At 38.7% G+C, this 19,146-nt stretch overlaps 2 protein-coding genes across 5 annotated transcripts in view; one reads left to right on the top strand and one right to left on the bottom strand.

Annotated features, from left to right (window-relative positions):
• The window catches only part of vezt (vezatin, adherens junctions transmembrane protein), a 36,121-nt gene extending 32,940 nt beyond the window's left edge, over positions 1–3,181 (bottom strand). For both annotated transcript variants that reach the window (XM_036577309.1, XM_036577310.1), the window contains exons 1-2: positions 3,049–3,181; positions 47–184 (exon numbers count right to left, since the gene is read on the bottom strand). In XM_036577309.1, the coding sequence (XP_036433202.1) occupies positions 47–184; positions 3,049–3,084 (174 nt within the window). In that variant the 5' untranslated portion in view covers positions 3,085–3,181. The remainder of the gene's footprint in view (positions 1–46; positions 185–3,048) is intronic.
• A 259-nt stretch (positions 3,182–3,440) lies between these two features.
• The window catches only part of fgd6 (FYVE, RhoGEF and PH domain containing 6), a 44,141-nt gene continuing 28,435 nt past the window's right edge, over positions 3,441–19,146 (top strand). For 2 of the 3 annotated variants that reach the window (XM_036577308.1, XM_036577306.1), the window contains exons 1-3: positions 3,441–3,553; positions 10,807–12,871; positions 18,573–18,687. In XM_036577308.1, the coding sequence (XP_036433201.1) occupies positions 3,544–3,553; positions 10,807–12,871; positions 18,573–18,687 (2,190 nt within the window). In that variant the 5' untranslated portion in view covers positions 3,441–3,543. Of the gene's footprint in view, positions 3,603–10,806; positions 12,872–18,572; positions 18,688–19,146 lie in introns of all 3 variants that reach the window. The other variant, XM_036577307.1, reaches the window with a different exon arrangement.

Raw genomic sequence — 19,146 nt, 5'->3', positions numbered from 1 at the left:
AACGCGAAAATAAGGTGAGTCTAATGCTAAGAACACTGAAACTCACTCGGGGAGGGGGGAGGACGTCCCGGGGAAGAAGCCTCTCTTGGGCATTCAGCTCCTCCTCCTGAGCCTGAGAGATGGGTGAACATGCCTCAAAATCTGTGTGTCCTAGATCCTGCAAATATTGGAACAGCGGAGAGTTCTGGAGAAGGAGAGAGAGAGAAAATGAGAGAGAGAGAGAAACAGAGAGAGAGAGAGAGAGGTCATGATTCAGATGTTCCTCTCAGGAAACTGACTGGAGTCGAAAGGAAAAACTCAAGCATCCCTTCTTCTCTTCCTCTTCCTCCTCCACCGCCTGCCTTACCTCTCCATCATCCCTCACTTCTCTTCCAGCCCTTCCACGCCTCTTCATCATTCCGCACAGGATATCAGTCTACTCTCATAGGTCCTAGTTCCCGACCGGAGAGCCGGAATTCATGCTCGCTATCGCTGATCAGGCTCCGACCCACATTTCCATTCTAACTGGATTTGAGTGGCTAAAGAAGCTTTATCGCTTTTATACCCCAGCTCCAATCAAATCAATCATACTAATCTCACGCAGTAAAAGCCCCTTTGCTGAGGCTACAAGCCTCGAGCTATGAACTTTGAAACTTCCATTGTGCGGTTAATTTCCACAGCAGAAGAAGGGAAGCAGTTAGCTTTTGTATCTGAACGAGGCAGAGCAGCTGAACCGGCCTGCGGGTAAAGACCTAATTTTCAGCGCACGGTTCATTAGAATGAGAGCAGACAGTATTTGACAGAGGTGGTCTGAGTCGACATCTGGGCTGCTGATATATTCACTCCCTCAAGATGCAGTCTGAGCAACACAGGACCTGTAAAATACACTCACCATGTCCAGATGACGCAAGAATAATAGAGGATAGGTACACTAGGGGTGGGCAATATGAAGATATTTTATATTTATCAGGATACACTAAACAAATTAAACATTGTGATACATATAGAGTTTTGTGAAAATGTCTTTGAGTAGTGTGATATTATATTTTTGCCATAAGTTCACACACCATTTCCACAACAACATATTAGATCATCTATATGTATACAAATATGAACGCACACTATATTAACTTGAGCCAGTAATCCGATTAAAGGGTGTCCATTTTTCAGAGGGGAAAAAAAAAAAAATTAAAAAATTAAAAAAAAACTTCCTTCATCGTTCTTTTAACTTACTATGATCACAAAAGCCAAACAGATTCACTTAAAGGCCAAATTAACCTTCTTTTCATTGCTCAAATAAATAAATGATAATTCTTTATTCATTAGAAAATACCAAAAGTCTGATGATGATTCACTTAAAGATTGATGGTTTTCATCACTCATATGGCTACATACATTTACATTTTAATTTTTTAGAAGTTACTTCTCTTAAAGAGCAAGTCCACCCACATTTAATGCCGGTTTACATTAAAATGGAAACAAAGTCATTTAGCATGGTTTGATGTAAAATGCTTAGTGCAGCTAAACCAAGTCAGAACATTGTTGGTTATAGGAACTAGACATTCTAATCTGCATCACAGAATGTTAGTATATGCAGTGCTTATGAATACACTGACTGATGCCTGAGACATTATGCTACGCTTGCTCTAAAATAAGGTTTTGGCCTAAAACATATTTTTAAAATTAATTTATGGCAGAGAGGCCATGGCATTACAGCATTGTAAGGCAAAACAGTCCTCAAAGAAAATCACTATCATACCACTATCAACATTAGATATAAAAACTCACATGTAGGTTGACCAGTTGTTTTTGGATAGTAAATGGTTATATCTGCATGGTGGACATCTCATTCATCGTTCCATTCTTGTTCATAAATTTGAGTCCATATGTTTCTATACAATGAATCATTTCACATCAAGCCATTCTGATGAATCTATCTATCTATCTATCTATCTATATATATATATATATATATATATATATATATATATATATATATATATATATATACACACACACATATATATATACATATATATATATACATATATATATATATATATATATATATATATATATATATATATATATATATACATACATACATATATATATATACACACACACACACACACACAAGTTAAGAACCCCAGATGTATACAATTGTCTTGCTTACATCACACAAGTAGCTTGCAAGTAGTATTAGAAGAGTGGTCAGTCTAACCAGGCAACAAGCTGAAAACCAAGGAATAAGGTAACTGAGAAAAACTTTATATTGTTCAGATACAGTGTGTCAGTATTCATCATAGGTGCGCTACATCTTTTTTTTTACTGTAAAACACTGAACCCACTGGTATTTTCCTGTGCAGCTGTACTGTACTTAGACAGCAGTTTATAGTGAGAAAGTCTGTGAAAGTCAGACAAAAAAACTTAATTAAGATGGATTTATAGAACACTCCACTGAGAAACTTTACTCCACAACCAGAAGCTCTTAGTGCAGTGGCAGCTAACATTAGCCTCTCTTAGCATATTTATGACCACCAGCATACGTCATTTCGCAGCAAGTGTTGCAGCACTTCATCCACGGCTGATCTGACCTCACTACTTGTGGCTGATGTTAGATGTTAGCACTAAAAAGAAAACGGATCAAGGGCCGAACGCTCAACTGCTGCCATTTGAGAGCGAATTGAATATATGGAAACGCAGAACATATGAGAAGTAACTACCTAAACAGGAATGCAGATGCAACATGCCCCATTTCTCTCTTCCCCTCACAAGCACACCCATCTCTCCCTATCCTCTCCTCCACACACACGCCTCTCTCTCTCTCTGTCACTGGCTTTAATGAACGGCCCATGCACAGTGGGGGCATAAAAGCCAAACTAACAAGGTTTGGATGCTGTTTGGAGATGTGACTGCCCAGTTAGCTGTCGGCCAGCGTATTTTATCGTTTACTCCCAATACACTGAGCTGCAGCTGCTGGCCGAAAGAGAAAGGGAACACCACCCGAGTCAGAGCGCCTTGCCTCTAAAACCTCGCAAAGCAGAAATTCAGAACCCAAACACTCACCTCGAACACAACCTCTTCATCCAAATCCTCAGTCATAGCTCTCCGCCATATGCGCCCGAACAATCGCGCATGCCGGGATTGTAGTCGATACGCGTTAACAATTGCGGCTTCATGAGCCCTTCGGTGGCGCAAAGCGAGCCGGCGCGTGGGACTACATTTCCCATGATGCTTCGCTCGAGTGTGACGTGGCGGGCAAAGCAACTCGACGGCGCCCCCAGCGGCGAGTTGAAGAATCTTGGATTCGAAACCCCAAGCGGTGAAGCCGAGAACCGTTTGTGCAAAGTGGTGGATAAAGCCTGAATGAAAACGGAGTGACTGTTTTTTTTTTTGTTTTGTTTGTTCTCATTTAGGCAAACCGTTATCGTTCGTGTGTCTTTTAGTAGATGGTGTACCTTTTGGACTTACAATGGGATATCCTGAGTTTAAACTGCCAAATCTGAAGGAGTTCCCCTGAAAGCGGCTCATTCATGGAGTAAAAGGAGACGTTTGGGGATCATGAGTACAGGTTAGTTTCCTGGAGGAATAACATGAGTTAGCAAAGCGTTATAACCCAGGTATGTCTGTTTGATTTTCAGCGCACTTTTGGGGTGTAACAGTCACTTTACCAGCAAATAGTTTAGACAAGTTCGCCGAAGAGGCGTTCAGTAATGCAGCCGTCGTACCTTTGGAAGTTTTAACAAAGTTTAACAACTATGAGCCATGATGTGCTTCAGCTAGCTAACGGTAGTTTTGGACAAACAGTAAGAGTTACGCTTCTACTCATGTTCTGAATTATGTGTTGGTGATGAGGTTGAATGCTCGTATTCTTTAGAGTGTCTTTCTTTCCTTCGATAGCACGGCAACTCAAAACATGGATAACATTTTGTGGTTTGTGTTGTTCCCGTGGAGAGACCTGATGGGATTATTCTTTGTCTCAGTTTCAGAGTGGATTATTTGGCTTTTTCGCTCCTCGTTAACTAAGCGCATGCTTTCCAGGCCATCCTTTGGAAATGTTCACATTTCTTAATGTGCATCCTCACCGTTATGATTGCTGTAAATAAGCTGATCAGAGAAGCTGTAAGAAGTCCCATGATTTTTTTCCATGGCCCACAGCGGTGAGCTGGGAACTTGGCTATCTCAGCACATCCGCTCGATGACTCGGTTTCTAGCGTGCTCTCAAAAGTGTGAACATGATTTTTTTTTTCTAACTTCGTTCACAAAATCGCTTGTGTCCTCTTTAACAGACTTTGTCGTTCAGTTAAAAAGGCACAGACGTACACTTTTCTTGTGTCTTATTGTCTCCATTGAGGTCTACATTGGTGCGGATTTATGTATTAAAAACTTCATTCTTACATTCTGACAATCCTCCATCTTCATCATTTAGAATTAAAGGGGCAGTTTTGCCAAAAATGAGAAATTTAACAATCACTGCATCTGCTGTAAACGTGCCTGCCTGCATCCTACGGCAGTGCTGCAGTGGTCTCTAGAGGGAGATTATCAAGTTTGAGGACTGGGAAACCCCCCTTCTGATGATGTATCTTGAAGGTAGAGGTGGGCGATATGGCAAAATATCATTTCACGATACTTCAGGAAGTTTTTTTAATGATACAAGATATGTCATGATATTTATTTTTTATGAGATCTGATAAGTTAGGACAATAGTAAGCACGCATTTTAAAAATACTGTGAATTTGTTTATTTGTATTCAACATTTCTACCCAACTATTCAACTAAATACAAATAAACAGGAATAATTATGCTTTATTTTAATCAAACATGCAGTTGGGTTGTTTTTTAATTGGGTTTAAGTGTTTTTAAATACTGGAGATATCCATGATATGCCCAGAAAAGCACATTGTGACATATTGTGCTGTAATTTATCATGATAACAATATTGTCATATTGTCCAGCTCTACATCAAGGTAGGAGAAACTTTTGAACAATTACATGTTTTAGCTGAACATTAGGGCCATCCCCCACATCTGTAAAACACATCTGTATTGATTCGTCTACACTAGCAGTCAGGATTTCTTAGTCGCAGTAAGGGTATTCCTAATGGTTGTATGACATATTTGGATAATGCTGGGTATTGTCGTGAGAGAACTTTGAGGGATGGAAACACAAAAAGGATACAAGATCCTGAATTCTGTCAAACCACTGAGGCTGAGAGATGTGCTGCCGTGCTAACACGACAGACAACATATTAAATATTGGTATAACGATACGCAAATTTCACAATGCGATACATATTGCTGTTTTTACATCACAATGCAGTACATTTTCAAAACAGAATTAGAAGTGAAATTAACTTTCACATTTATTAGTCACTCCCAGCAAACTACAGAATCCAGGACTCTCTACAACCAAGTACTGGTGCAAATCAAGATCTGTAAGCATAGCTTTAGAGTTATTTGTTTCACCCATTCATTACTATTCATTCATTCATTCTTTACCCACTCATTATTACTCTTGGGAATGTCATTGATTAAACAGAACTATACAAAGTGTTCTCTGTATCACACATTTTATAGCCAAATGTATTTAGATTCACAGCGAGTATCATCTTGCAACCCCATGTAAAAAAATAAAAATAAATATTAACATGCATATTGTGACACTCTTAATATTACATGATTTTTGGGTTAAATGCCCTTTTAAGCAGGCTCTTTTTGTAGATGTGCCTTTAAGACTGATCAAATAGTCAAATTGTTGGTCATTTTTTTATATTTATACACACACACATACATATAAGTGATAAATGTTGAAAAGACATTTATTATATTATATCACACACACCGATCAGGCATAACATTATGACCACCTCCTTGTTTCTACACTCGTTGTCCATTTTATCAGCTCCACTTAAAAACTCCAGCAGCACTGCTGTGTCTGATCCACTCGTACCAGCACAACACACACTAACACACCACCACCACATCAGTGTTACTGCAGTGCTGAGAATGATCCACCACCCAAATAGTACCTGCTCTGTGAGGGTCCACTGGGGTCCTGACCACTGAAGAACAGGGTAAAAGGGAGCTAACAAAGTATGCAGAGAAACAGATGGACTACAGTCTGTAACTGTAGAACTACAAAGTGCACCTATATAGTAAGTGGAGCTGATAAAATGAACAATGAGCGTAAAAACAAGGAGGTGGTCATAATGTTATGCCTGATTGGTGTATGTGACTTATGTTTTGATTGGCTGCATTTTGCCTTGTTCACAAAGCAGCCCAGGGTGTAACACTAACGCACAAATGGGGCGAGCTAAACTGCTATAGGCCCATAGCCGGATATGTGTAAATGTGTTGTTCAAAACAATGAATCAAAAATGGGCTGTTTGGGCTGGGGGCTAAACTTCAACAGTGTCTAAACACGGTATTCAAACAAGGAGGAAAATTAGGTTTTCCCTGATATGGGCCCTTTAACTTTTTTGTTCATGCTCAGTCAGTTTGAGAATCCCTTTCAGAGAAGAAAGGGCAATCATCTTTTGAAACCAAAGAGAGAGGCATCCCAGGCCAAGTTGCTCTCCCACATTTCTCTTGGATTGCTTCCCTGAGAGAATAAACAAGCAAGGCCAAGTAAACTAGGAAATTATACCAAACTTATGCATTTGAAATACTATTCTTACTGTGACTCCTTGCTGTGAATTCAACACTGGCTGGATAATGTTCCTTTATATATGCATTGGACATTGTCTCCCCTTTGTGGCAGTTCTAAGATCCTCTGTTTTGCTAGAGGATATTTAACTGTGCATCTCATATTGCTGTGGGCACGAGTGCTCCTTCTGGAGATCAACCTTCCAGGATTCAGCTCAGAAAGAGATTTAACACCCTTAAGCGCATCAGGATCTTCTGAAGTTGCAGATTAGTTAGATTACTGGAGGCAGGATAGAACTGGTCTTAAATTCTGTAGGAAGATAGACTAGATCACCAGCATTAGGGATGCTACAGACTTATCCTTCTTAAACTAGAGGTTTTCATGGTTTGCTTTGACATTTGGCGAAGGGTCCCACCCTGACATTTCCTTCTGAGAATCAATCCTTGCCTAAAAATATTAATATCAAGAATTTTTCGTTTAGTGTTAATTTTAATATTTATTTTCTATGAAATGTAGTGTATATTTCAGCTTTCGACAAAAAAGGGCCAAAAAAAGATTAAATAGAACTACAATTAAGGGTTAAAATCTAACACTTAACAACATTTGAATGGTAATAAAATTGACAAACAGCGTTTTAAAAACGCTGTTTTTTTTTCTTCGCTCTCCCCCTTCGGTCAGCACAGACGTGTTCAAACAAATCAGAGCAGCAGCAAATAAAAAATTCAGCCGCATGAACTATTTCACGGTTTTCATGAGGAACTTTAGACAAGCAATTTATATTCACTTTTCATGCCAAATATTTAAAAAGGGAACAACACTCAATAACGTATCCATTGCAGGTTAGATACCACAAATGGGTTTCTTTGCCTTGCATGACCAACCGTTCTCTGTAGTCGAGGACATTGGATTTTGTGGCACACGCTGTAGCCTACATACTGTAAACATTTTAACAACTTTATTTTATGGAAACTATTTTTGTTTATGCTTAGCTTATTTTTGTCCTATTGAACGCAGATCTGATCAACAATACAAGTGTATTGTCTTTATTACTTTGTAGTTTTATCTGTTCAACATTCAAAAGACACAAAAAACACTTTTAGTTTTGTTTATTTGGCTAGGATTTCTGTTACAGACAGGAATTTTAATTCCGGTGCATCACTAGTAAATATACCCTCTTCCAGCTCCTCACACTCACTACTGATTTAAGACACACCAGCTTTCAGTTTCTTATTGAAATGAAGATGTCCAAAAAAAGTTGTTCAGGAATCAGTATCGGTATTGGTACTGGTAAAAAAAAAAATGTGTGTGTGTATATGTATATATGTATGTATATATGTAGAAATTATATATATATATATATATATATATGTGTGTGCGTGTGAAAGCCCAAAGCCTAATTTCCAGCATGGAAATGCTGGAACAGTCCCTTCGTGGACATAGATAGATCAGAATAAAAGACTTGTTTTGGTTTAATACTTAAAATAACAGTAAAGAATATGTTTCTGTATTAATTAAGATTAATAAGGTTCTATCACAAAATATTTCACAATAAAAGTGCTCACTGGCATTTTGTTCTCTATTTCATACAGTAGTGGTTCCCAGGCTGAAGGGGCCCTACACTGCTGGTTAGTGTTTTCTTGGCAGTAACATCCCTGACGCAACTCTATTAGTAGATCATCAAGCCATTCATGTGTTAAATCGGGCGTTTTACATCAAGATAAACACCAGTCCAGGCCGTGCAGGAGGCTAACAGAACTAGGGCTGAAAAACATTTGCATGTACCGTTCTCTAGTTGTCATAGTGGGTGAATCTGGGATCCCAATAATGCATTGGAATACTTTAATGGTCCTAAGCTGTAGCTGGCAAGGACATGGGTGGCATGTGTAAAATTATGATAGACAGTTTGTTGTTGATGTGTTCCAATTTTTTCTCTCAGCTGCTGCATGTAAGCTGGACACAGATACATATGATTGATTTAATCTTGTTAAAAGTGCACAATATTAAGCATGATGAAGATGATAAGGGAAAGACTGTACTTTAATGCCAGTCACAAACCCATTTTTGTAGTACACACTTTTACTGTATTCTTTTAGCAAATGACAACACACAGGGCTGATTCAGTAAATTACTGCATTTATTTTTGAAGTGTTGTTTGTTTTTTTTAAATTGAGAACCAACAAATGATATTCTTTTGGCTAGCATTTCAGTCTTGACATCAAAGCTGACTTCATGATAGGAGTGGACAATATGTTTAGGCTTGTGCCCAGTAACAGTTAACCAAGTTACAGCAGTAAAAAGGCCCACTGAAAACTAATTTACAGCTGGTTTAAAACTTGTTGTTCAAATATTAATTAATTCATGTAAAACATAGCTTGACTAGTATTTCCACACATAAACATAATTGAACTTTTAAACTTATCTTACATTAATAACACATTTATTGTACCTAACATAGATTAAGATGAGATCTTTCACAGATCAGACAAAACAGCTTGAGGTCTCAGCTCTTGTACAGTGAGATTTGCTATTCTGTTACTTCTTACTAGATTAATTATAGTTTCATGGCCAAATTAAGGATGACAGTATGGTATGTGTTGCACTACTGTAAATTTTTATTAGTCGACTAGTCATTTAAAAAATAATCTAGGCTTAATAGTCCACTAGTTGTCATGTCTATGATTTGTTCATGTGGCAAACATCCACCCTTCTCCCAAACCAGTGTAATTTTCCACACGGTTACCCAAATAAGAAGAATCTGTTATTGACACAGGTCTAACATTACTATCACATTCAAATTACATCACACACAAGCTTTTCTCTAAAGGTTGTGGATATTGTTGGTATTTTTAAAAAACACTGACCTATTGCATGTTTAATGAGAAAGAGACTTACAGGGGACGCCTAAGTGGGATAGCTGTCTGACATTTCACCCTGTTGTCAGAAGATCTGAACCCCATCTATGAGACAATAATTCTGCTTATTTGGATGTAGAGATTTAATCAGGCCTAAAATTTTGGTTCAAACCCAAATACAGCCTGAGAATTTTCTGTCCAAGACCCAACATATGGCATTGCATTTTAAGTCTGAACCCAGTCTGAGCCTGACAAAATTCTGGTAAAATGTGACCTAAACCACAAATTATATTTTGAGTTTAAAACTGATCCAAGTGTAAAAAATTCTGTCAAAATCACCCCAAACCATTTATGACTCAAAGTGCAAAATAAAACTCGACAGGACAGCACATGTTACCGTGTAGTTAATATAATAGCGTGGATGAATAAAACTTAAAACAGTAAAAAAATAATATGCCATAATAAAATGGTCACCTGTCCTAAATTAAGTTTAAATTCTGCTTTAACAAAGTTATTTGTCAAAAAATGCTTTTAACCAGCATTAGATGTTCTTTAATCTGGGTAAGCTTTCCATACTGTGCTGTTCTCACGCTCCATATCACTGATAGAGCAGGATGTTAAGCTTCACCTGTTTAATGTGATCTCTATTGATGCACATAGAACAGGTTACATACAACTTTAAACATATAAAAATATTTTTGACCAAACAAAAATATTGTTTTCTCATGAGTGTGGGCCTTGTAGACCTCAGTGCTGGGTGGGTGACTTCAGCGTACCAGATTAAAAAACAATTGTTAAAGTAGTGAAAAGTACAGTAAAAAGTAAAGTAAGGAGAAAACAGAAGAAAACTGGGGAAATGCAGGGTAACATATATTAAAATGGGAGGCTGGCTCCAAGAACTTAAATGTGAAGTTTGAACCCGACCGGAGCCCAACAGTTATCTGAATAATGGCATCTAAATCAAACATGCGAAGTTGGACCTTGTTGGGTTCAGCCTAAAATTTCAAGCTCTAATTGGATGTAGTGATGTGCAATGAAACATTGAATTAGAAAAACTGTCATTCATTATACTGTTTAGCTTTATATAAATTATGGCATTGCTGTGCATTGTGTCTGTTCCAACTTACACCAACTCCAGAAAAGCTAAATATCATTATTCGTACTGTGTACTGTAAAAATATCTTGTGACATTATATTTTGCCATATTGCTATTCCTTCAGTGAGGCAGCTTTGTCAGTGTGTTTTTATGTTACTTTTTAACATTTCCTTTTGTTTGTGTGTGTGTGTGTGTGTGTGTGTGTGTATATGTGTGTATGTATGTGTATAGGTATGAAGAAGCCACCGGTTGCCCCCAAACCCAGGCTGCTTCCACCTCAAAAGCCAGCCCCTCCTCCAATCGCCCCAAAACCTGAAACCTTACTGCCCACTCCATCTCCAACAGCAATAAAACGCGGCAAACCTGCTGTAGCCCCTAAACCATGTCTGTCCAAGGTCAGCCCCAAAGCACCCCAGAAACCTCCGCCGTCCATCTCCCAAAGCCCAGGCCAGGCCAGACAAAACCTTTCCAAAACACAAATTCTCCCAGTCTCAAAAAATGGGGGTCCATCCTTACGCTCTGCACCCCTCTCACGTTACATCATACCACCTTGCTCCGAGAGTCATCATATAGGCAATGGCAAGTCAGAGGGTTTTGAAGAAAGAAGTGAAACAGCAGACGATGATGCACTAAAAGCCAGAGACAGTCCAACACAGGAGGTCAGTTGCAGTACAAAGGACCAAGTAATTGCACACCATCAGGAAGAACAAATACACACCCCCACACACTCCACGAGCACTCCTCCAGGTGTACGTGAAGAAACACTCACTCCTATACTCGTAAAGGATCGCACACAAGTGCACCCTCCCACCCCCACTTGTGGAGACGAAACCCTCCAGAAACAAGACCGACCTGTTGAACAGAGTCAGTCTGTGGCTTCACACTTGCACTGCTTCGGTGCTAACAATGTACATGCTGAGATCAGTATGCCTGCACCCCCTAGTAAGCCCCTTCCTGTGCCCCAACCACGGCGGCCTCGAAGAACGCTGCTTCTCCGTCAAAATGTGGTGGAGGGTTCTCCACCAGAAACACCCACACAAACCCTCCATGATTTCCCGATGGACACAGTAAACAGAAGTCCTGGAGACGCATCACCAGAAATGCCCAAAAACACTTTAGTGAACTGCAGTACCATTTCAGACACTCCGCCAGATTCACCACACAACAAGGAACACAAGGCGGACTCCTCCCACTGCGTAGGCTTCACTTACAACAGAGACTCCACCCATAGCACACATGATGTAAGTGATGTCGTTCACCCAGCACCCACTCTCCATTCCAATCCAGCCTCTGTCGAAGACTTTGTTTCCATGGATGCAAATGTGGAAGAGGAGGAGCTACAACCACCAGCCCCGCCCCCTCGTCAAAAGTCCCTCCCACAAAAAGGTCATTTCACTTCATGTTCGCTGGATAATCTGATTCTGTCTGATCACGATGACTCTTGTAACCCTGAGGAGACGCTCAACACGGAACAGGAAGATGAAGATGATGAAGAGAAAGGTGGTGCTTATGGTAATTTTGCTCGATACCCGATCACCAGGAGTTTACCCAAACAAATCAAACTTGGTTGCCGACCTCGGGTGACGGTGATAACCAAGGCGTCTTCTGAGGAGGAAAGGTCTCCGAAGGTCATTCCTAAAAAGCCCCAAAGGCACAGCTTGCCCGCATCTGCACTGTTGAGGAAACAAAACACACCTCCTCAAATACAAACGCAAACACCGGCCCCACCTCCTGAGCCTAGTCCAACCATTTTTGGAGAGTTACCTGCACCTCCACAGGAGAAGCAGTCGGCATGGCGCATCACCCTTCCAGGAATACCTCTTTTCGGCAAGCAACAGCCAAATCGCAGCAGTAGCCAGCCACAGGCCAGCAGGGCAAGGCCATTCTTGGTCAAACAGAGAGCAAAATCCTTTTCATCTGCTGATCTCCTGCGAGTGGGCTCCACTCAGAGTCCTGGATCTTCTGAGCAGCTGGTGCGCTCAGAGCAAAGGCGCCGCAGCCTGAGGAAACTTCTGGAACTGCGGGCTTGCGTCCGGCTGCTTCCGAAGCTGCTGCGGAGCGGCCAGTCTCTGGACTGCACCAGCACGAGTGTGGAGTCCGACGATCGTACAAACAGCAAGGTCACCTCAGCCAATGTGGAGGATGCCCAGGATGACGATGAAGGTGACTGTGGGGTAGAGTATGAGAATGTTCCACTCTACGAGGAAATCCCAGAATATATGAACCTGCCTTGGGTCTATTCCAGTCAGAATGAAGACGGAGTCTATGAAGTGCAGGAACCATATGAAATGCACAGGTGAGTGTCAAGTTATATGCATGTATATGTATGTATATATATATACTGCTCATTAAAAGTTTGTAGAATCCATCTGGATCAATAGTTGTAATTGGGAGACTTCTAGAAGGAACGAGAGAAATTGAGATAAAATAGGAATTACATTATAGGAATAGTTGTAACTCTGGATATTAAAAAGAGTTCAATACAGCACCAAAAGGGTTTTTCTATTGTTATGATGTCAAGCTTGTAACAATTTTTGGTGATATATAGAACCATTTTCATAAAGGTTCTATACAGAACCATTTACAACATATTCTTCATCAATCTGAAAAACAATTTAATGATGTAAAGAACCCTTTAAACATGCAAGTGGTTCTTTGAGTGTTCATGATTCTAAATAGAACCACTGTATTTACTGAAGAACCATCTTTTTTAAGAGTGTAATTTATTTAATTTATACATTTTTGCCTCAGCCCAATAAATGTAAACGCACAAAACAGCAAAAATCACAAACATTTTTTTAATGCATTTTTATTTTATTCCTTGCAATTTGCACAGAAAGTCAATGGAAACTTAGCTTTAGTGTGTTATTAGTTTGATTCTATATACAAGCTCTGTGTCAGGATTAATTATTGAAAAAGTGAGAGCTGACCCTATGGTGGGTGTTTTTATGAAAGTCTACTGTAGTACTCATTGTTTGAAGGAGTAGTCTTACTCCCACACTTTTTCTCACGGTTTCTTAAACCCTATTCGGACAGGATTAGTTTTATAGCATGAGGTCGGCGATGAAATGTATACTGGCATTTTGGAGTGATTTCAGTCCTGACTGAATCCTCCGTGTCAGTCATTTTTATGAACATGCACTCTTGCGTCAGTAAAGATTCTGGCCCATTTTACCATCTCTAAATATGGGGCAGTAGAAATACATTTATGTTATTACAATCCTGTGAGAATCAACACATCAGTAAAAACGCTATCAAATTCTGAGTAAATGGGTTTTCTTATTTTTCGTATTGAGACACTCAAAGAAGCATTTACTTGTGTTCTCTGTGGCTGAAATCAAGCTGATATGTAACATTACTGTACTATCGTATGAGTACAACTTAGAGCATACAAAATCAGAAAAAAAGTTTGATTTTTATGTGGTAATAATGACAAACAAAAGAATGGCTAATATGAGTGTTTTACATGTTATTACCATTTTCTAGGATAAGACAGTGCATAAACTGACTAGCCACTCCCACCTCTGTCATTCAAACCAAGATTTCTTATAGTGTAAGAAGTAATCATAAACATTATAGATGCCCTGTGGTAAGATTACACACTATAAACTGGTGCACGTGCACTGCTGCACTGCTACAATTCACCCTGTTAAGCCTGAAATAATCATTTAAAATAATTTGAAAAGAGTGTCAAGTCAGATTTTGCTGGGGTTTTTCAGACCTCATCAGTAAAAAATGTTCTCCCGCACATTGCGTACAGTTACACATTTCAACCAGAGAGGTCTCCAAATCTCCAAAACTTACATAGTGTAGCTTAACAGAACAAGTTAAACCTTAAAGCTTCAGTCAGGAATCAGTGTATTTTGCAGACTGATTCTTAGAGCAAATAATGGTAGACAAATCCCAGTTAAAGCATATATAGTCATATGCAAAGGTTTGGGCCACCTTGATCAAATTACATACTCAATTGATTTTCAGTCAAAATAAGTTAACATATCTTCTACATAAAACTTAAGAATGGAATTTTTCTGTAAATTTTAGTGCACAATTTCTGTTTATTTGTTTAACATATTAGGAAAAATAAAATAAAATATAAAATGTGCCATAATTTGAACACATTTTGTTAGATTTTTTTCCTGTGTGTTCTGTTTAGCAAATATAGAGTAATTGTGCATCAAATTGTGCAGAAGTGTGTTCACTTACGAAAATCAACAAAACATGTAATCTGACCAGGAGCACCCAAACTTTTGCACGCGTATGTATGAATGTAATTGTGATCTCTATTAGTAAACCTTTTGTGACAAAAAAAAAAAACTGGCATACCTTTCCAGTTATAGCCAATTGGTGTAATTATTTCCCTGAATTAATTTTACTTTGAAATTTACTTTCAAAAACAACTTTCCTGTGAATAACAATACTGTAGAATTCTTCTTTTCTCCCCAAAGAATCAAGGTTACTGTTATAGTAATGCTTGAGTCTTTCTAATAACACTTTATGTGGCACCTAATCCACATGTCTATCTGTAGGATAATTAGTATTTGTTGTAAAGAAAATGAAAGCAAGTTGAAACAGTGAATGTAATAGTCCACTCTTTGAGTCCAGGCCGGTTTGCTTTCCTGTGGGTTATTTTCAGTGGCCAGAGCAGGAAATGTCTGGAGAGGAGAGAGGGCCGAGCCTCTGGAAAATAACCCCTCTCACTCTCTCTCTCTCTTTCTTTCTCTCTCTCTCTCTCTCTCTCTCTCTCTCTCTCTCTCTGTGTCTGTCTGTCTGTCTCTCTCTCTCTCTCTCTTTCTCTTTCTCTCTCTTTCTCTCTCTCTCTGTGTCTGTCTCTCTCTCTCTCTCTTTCTCTCTCTCTCTCTCTCTCTCTCTCTCTTTCTCTCTCTCTCTCTCTCTTTCTCTCTTTCTCTCTCTCTCTGTGTCTGTCTGTCTGTCTGTCTGTCTGTCTCTCTCTCTCTCTTTCTCTCTCTCTCTGTGTCTGTCTCTCTCTCTCTCTTTCTCTCTCTCTCGCTCTCTCTCTCGCTCTCTCGCTCTCTCTCTCTCTGACTATCCCTCCTCATTTTTCTCTCACCCACACACTTTCTTTATCTTATACCCTAGAGGTTATTGTCAATACAACAATAGTCAAGTCATGACTTGAAGAACATACAGTTTCATTCTGTTTTTTGTAGTGTTGACTTCAGCATTTTTCTGCATTAGCATTATAAACAGCATGTTTATAATGCATTGTTTGTTAATCTTTATTTCAGTATTGTCTTGCTGTACTGATATTGCAATATGCAAACAAGGCCTCTAATCAATCCCAAATTTGCATTATGTGTTGTTAGTAGGGGTGGGCGATATGGCAAAAATATATCATGCTATTTCAACACAAGACATTTTTTGATGATTTGAAACAAACAAAAACAGTAGCCCCTCAAAACCAAGAACGCAAAGACTTTTATTCAGCATTTTGCAGACAGCGCTGCACTAGATCCAGTTCAACAGGTCTAACTATGCATAATGAAACGTGGTAGAAACATGTAGTAGAGTTGTGTCATATCTGATATATCTGATGATATCCACAATATGCTTAGAAAAACAAATTGTGATAATGTATCCCATAATTATCAAATTATTTATCATGGTAATGATACAAGTCATCATATTGCCCATCCCTAACTGTGAGCATCCAGAACAAAGTCACATGTTCCAGAGATGTTTTGAAGAATCAAGACAATCACATGATTCAATAGATATGAACAGTTTTGGTCAAAATAATGCAGGCAGACCTTTAATCTTTCTACATCCATGTTTTTTTAATATATTACAAAGCATGTCACTTTTAAAATATGCAACAATATAATTGCAACATGGTATATTGTCCATATTGTGCAGCTGTAATTGATGTTTCTTTAAATACACACCTCACATGGACGTCTCAGTGAAAACATGCTTTGAACTAAATTCATAGTACATACTATGAATAGTCTTCCCTTTTAGGGGATTTATGGCTGCAATATATCAACCTGTAACCTGTAATGTTAATCAGTAATTCTTCATAATGCTCCCAATCAAATTACACTGAAACTCATCACAACAAGGACTGGAACACAGCTGTCTTGTACAGCCTGTGTGCTTTCATCTGGTTAACTATCATGGCAGACCATCATTTTAATGAGTCTCTCACAGAACTGGTTCATTTTATAAACTTATACATGATATATCACCATTATTCCAGAACCAGTAAAGCAGCACACATTCCTCTACTGTCCACATGTTTATTTGTTGTGGCTGTTGGAAGAACAGCAGATCCCTTGCACAGATGCTCTGATTTGTTCTCACCACCCCCCCAACACTGAGTGTTTTAACCGCCACAGTAACAATAATAGAATGGAGGCAGTATAAGTGAATTATGGAACCTACAGCATTTCAAATCAAAAGGGTCTCTCTGTAAATGATGTAGCACATAATTGCAGTGTAGTGTAGTGCTTTAATTAGAAAAGGTCCTCATTAAAAACCCCACTCAAAACACCACAGCACTTTGTTCTCTAAGCAAATCTACTTGCTCTCTGTCTTGCTCTCAGTATTCCAGTGGCTGGTCACTCTTCTCTACTTAATGCAAGTCAGGCGTGAGCACTTGCTGTGTAATTTCATTTACTGTCTGGCGTGTGTCTGTTTGTGTGTGTGAACTGACTTTGTAGAAAAAAACAGAAAAAAACAAAAAGCTTCATGTTTAAATTTTTTTACACCTGAAAGACCAAGATCATTTGTTTTTGTCTGCTAAGGATATGATTCTGCTTTATATATATATATATATAATTACAGATACAGGTACATAAGTAATGTATTATTACATGTAAATACATATATAGATATATACACATAGGATGTTATTATTAAAAAATGATTTACTCTCAACACACTCGTGACCCCATGTGCTGACAAGCTATGAAAAATGAATCTGTGTGTGAGTCTGTTTTAAATACTCATCCTGAGGGAGACGTTAAGTATTGTCAGAGATTGCATGCAACATCCTTAACCACTTCTCCTCACGTTTTAATAGTGCCACATTTATTAGTTTAACATTGACCAACTGCCTGGTCAAAACACTAAACTGTATATGTGTGTGTCTGTGTGTGTGTGTGTGTGTCTGTGTGTGTGTGTGTGTGTGTTCTCTCTCTGGCGTCCCTTTACAGAGTGAGTTTATATAAGCTGCCTGAGGCAGTAAACAAGAGGAGCTCTGTCTGCCTGCAGGAGAGAGAGAGAGCAAGAGAGAATGACAGAAAGAGAGAGAGCAAGGGAAAGAAAGGGAGCAAAGTGGTAGAGACGAGTAAAAAGAGAGGGAGGGTGAGCAAGAGATGGTGTATTTGTGTGAGTGTGAGAAATTAGTACTTCACACTTTTAAAAATGGACTACTTATTCTAATCCAATAACATTCGGACAAGCGAGGAGTGTTTTTCACATGCAAATGTAATTTTAATTTTAATGCAGTTTTATTTATAAGCACCTTTCAAGTCATCCAAGGGCACAGTATAATAAGACTAGTAAGTACTAGTTAATAGAATGCAAAATGTTTGAAACATGTTGAAACAACATTTGAAAATCATTAGTCTTAATTAATCATTAATCATCATTAATATAAAATATTAGTAATAGCAAATCAAATAAAAACATAATAAATTCCTCAAAGATTGACAGTTTAGGAAAAAAAAACTTTAAGGTTGTGTGTGTGTGTGTGTGTGTGTGTGTGTGTGTGTGTGTGTGTACAATTGGAAAAGTGTAAGAAATATTGAAACGAGTAAATACTGACTAGAGAATTTGCATTCTTGAATGCATGTCAGTTGCACAGCTTTAATACTGTATTCAAGCAATTGTATTTTTTGTGAGAAAGCCATTAATATGATTTGTAGGCTGCGTGTATGTATGTATGTGTACATCTGTGTGTCTTTAAATATGAGGTCCATCTGGTTTCCGTAGCAATGTCATAGACTCAATGTGACTTCCTGCTTTGCTGACAGGGCTCAGATGGGCGGTGACCTGTCTGAGGAAGAGCAGGGGCTGAGCTCGAATGAGGACGATGATAACAGCTCCACCTCCAGCAAGGAAGATATGGACCAGTCCAGAGACAAAGAGGTATCAACAAATATCAACTGCCTGGTCAAAACATTAAACTGTAATGTAAGCAAGCGTCTGTCTATTACATGGCTCTACCACAAGTAAGTAATGTTGTTAGACACAATGTAAAGTAAAACCTCTTTTACATGGTAGAATCACTGTAATGCACAGTCATGAGAGGCTTATTTCTTTTATAAAACACCATTTACCATTAATCAGTGTTTGATAAATAATTTCATTTATACATGCTAACAACAACAGTTTCTTCCGCACACAATGGCTGTCACTGATATGGATAACTATTTGCGTTTTAAGGGCACTCTTGACTACATCGGCCACTTTTTTCTTTTCTTCCATTTTAAAATGGAGTGGAAAATGTAAAGTTAAAGTTCACTGAACATCAAGTAGCAAGTTAACAGAATGTTTAAAAAAACAAAATGTTTACCCAAAATTTTGTTGGCCCGTGGGGCTTGGCTC

Source organism: Colossoma macropomum, unplaced genomic scaffold (assembly GCF_904425465.1).
Source record: "Colossoma macropomum unplaced genomic scaffold, Colossoma_macropomum, whole genome shotgun sequence".
In the NCBI taxonomy this organism is placed as follows: domain Eukaryota; kingdom Metazoa; phylum Chordata; class Actinopteri; order Characiformes; family Serrasalmidae; genus Colossoma; species Colossoma macropomum.
The sequence above is the reverse complement of the archived record's forward strand: the minus strand, read 5'-3'. Positions and strand labels throughout refer to the sequence as shown.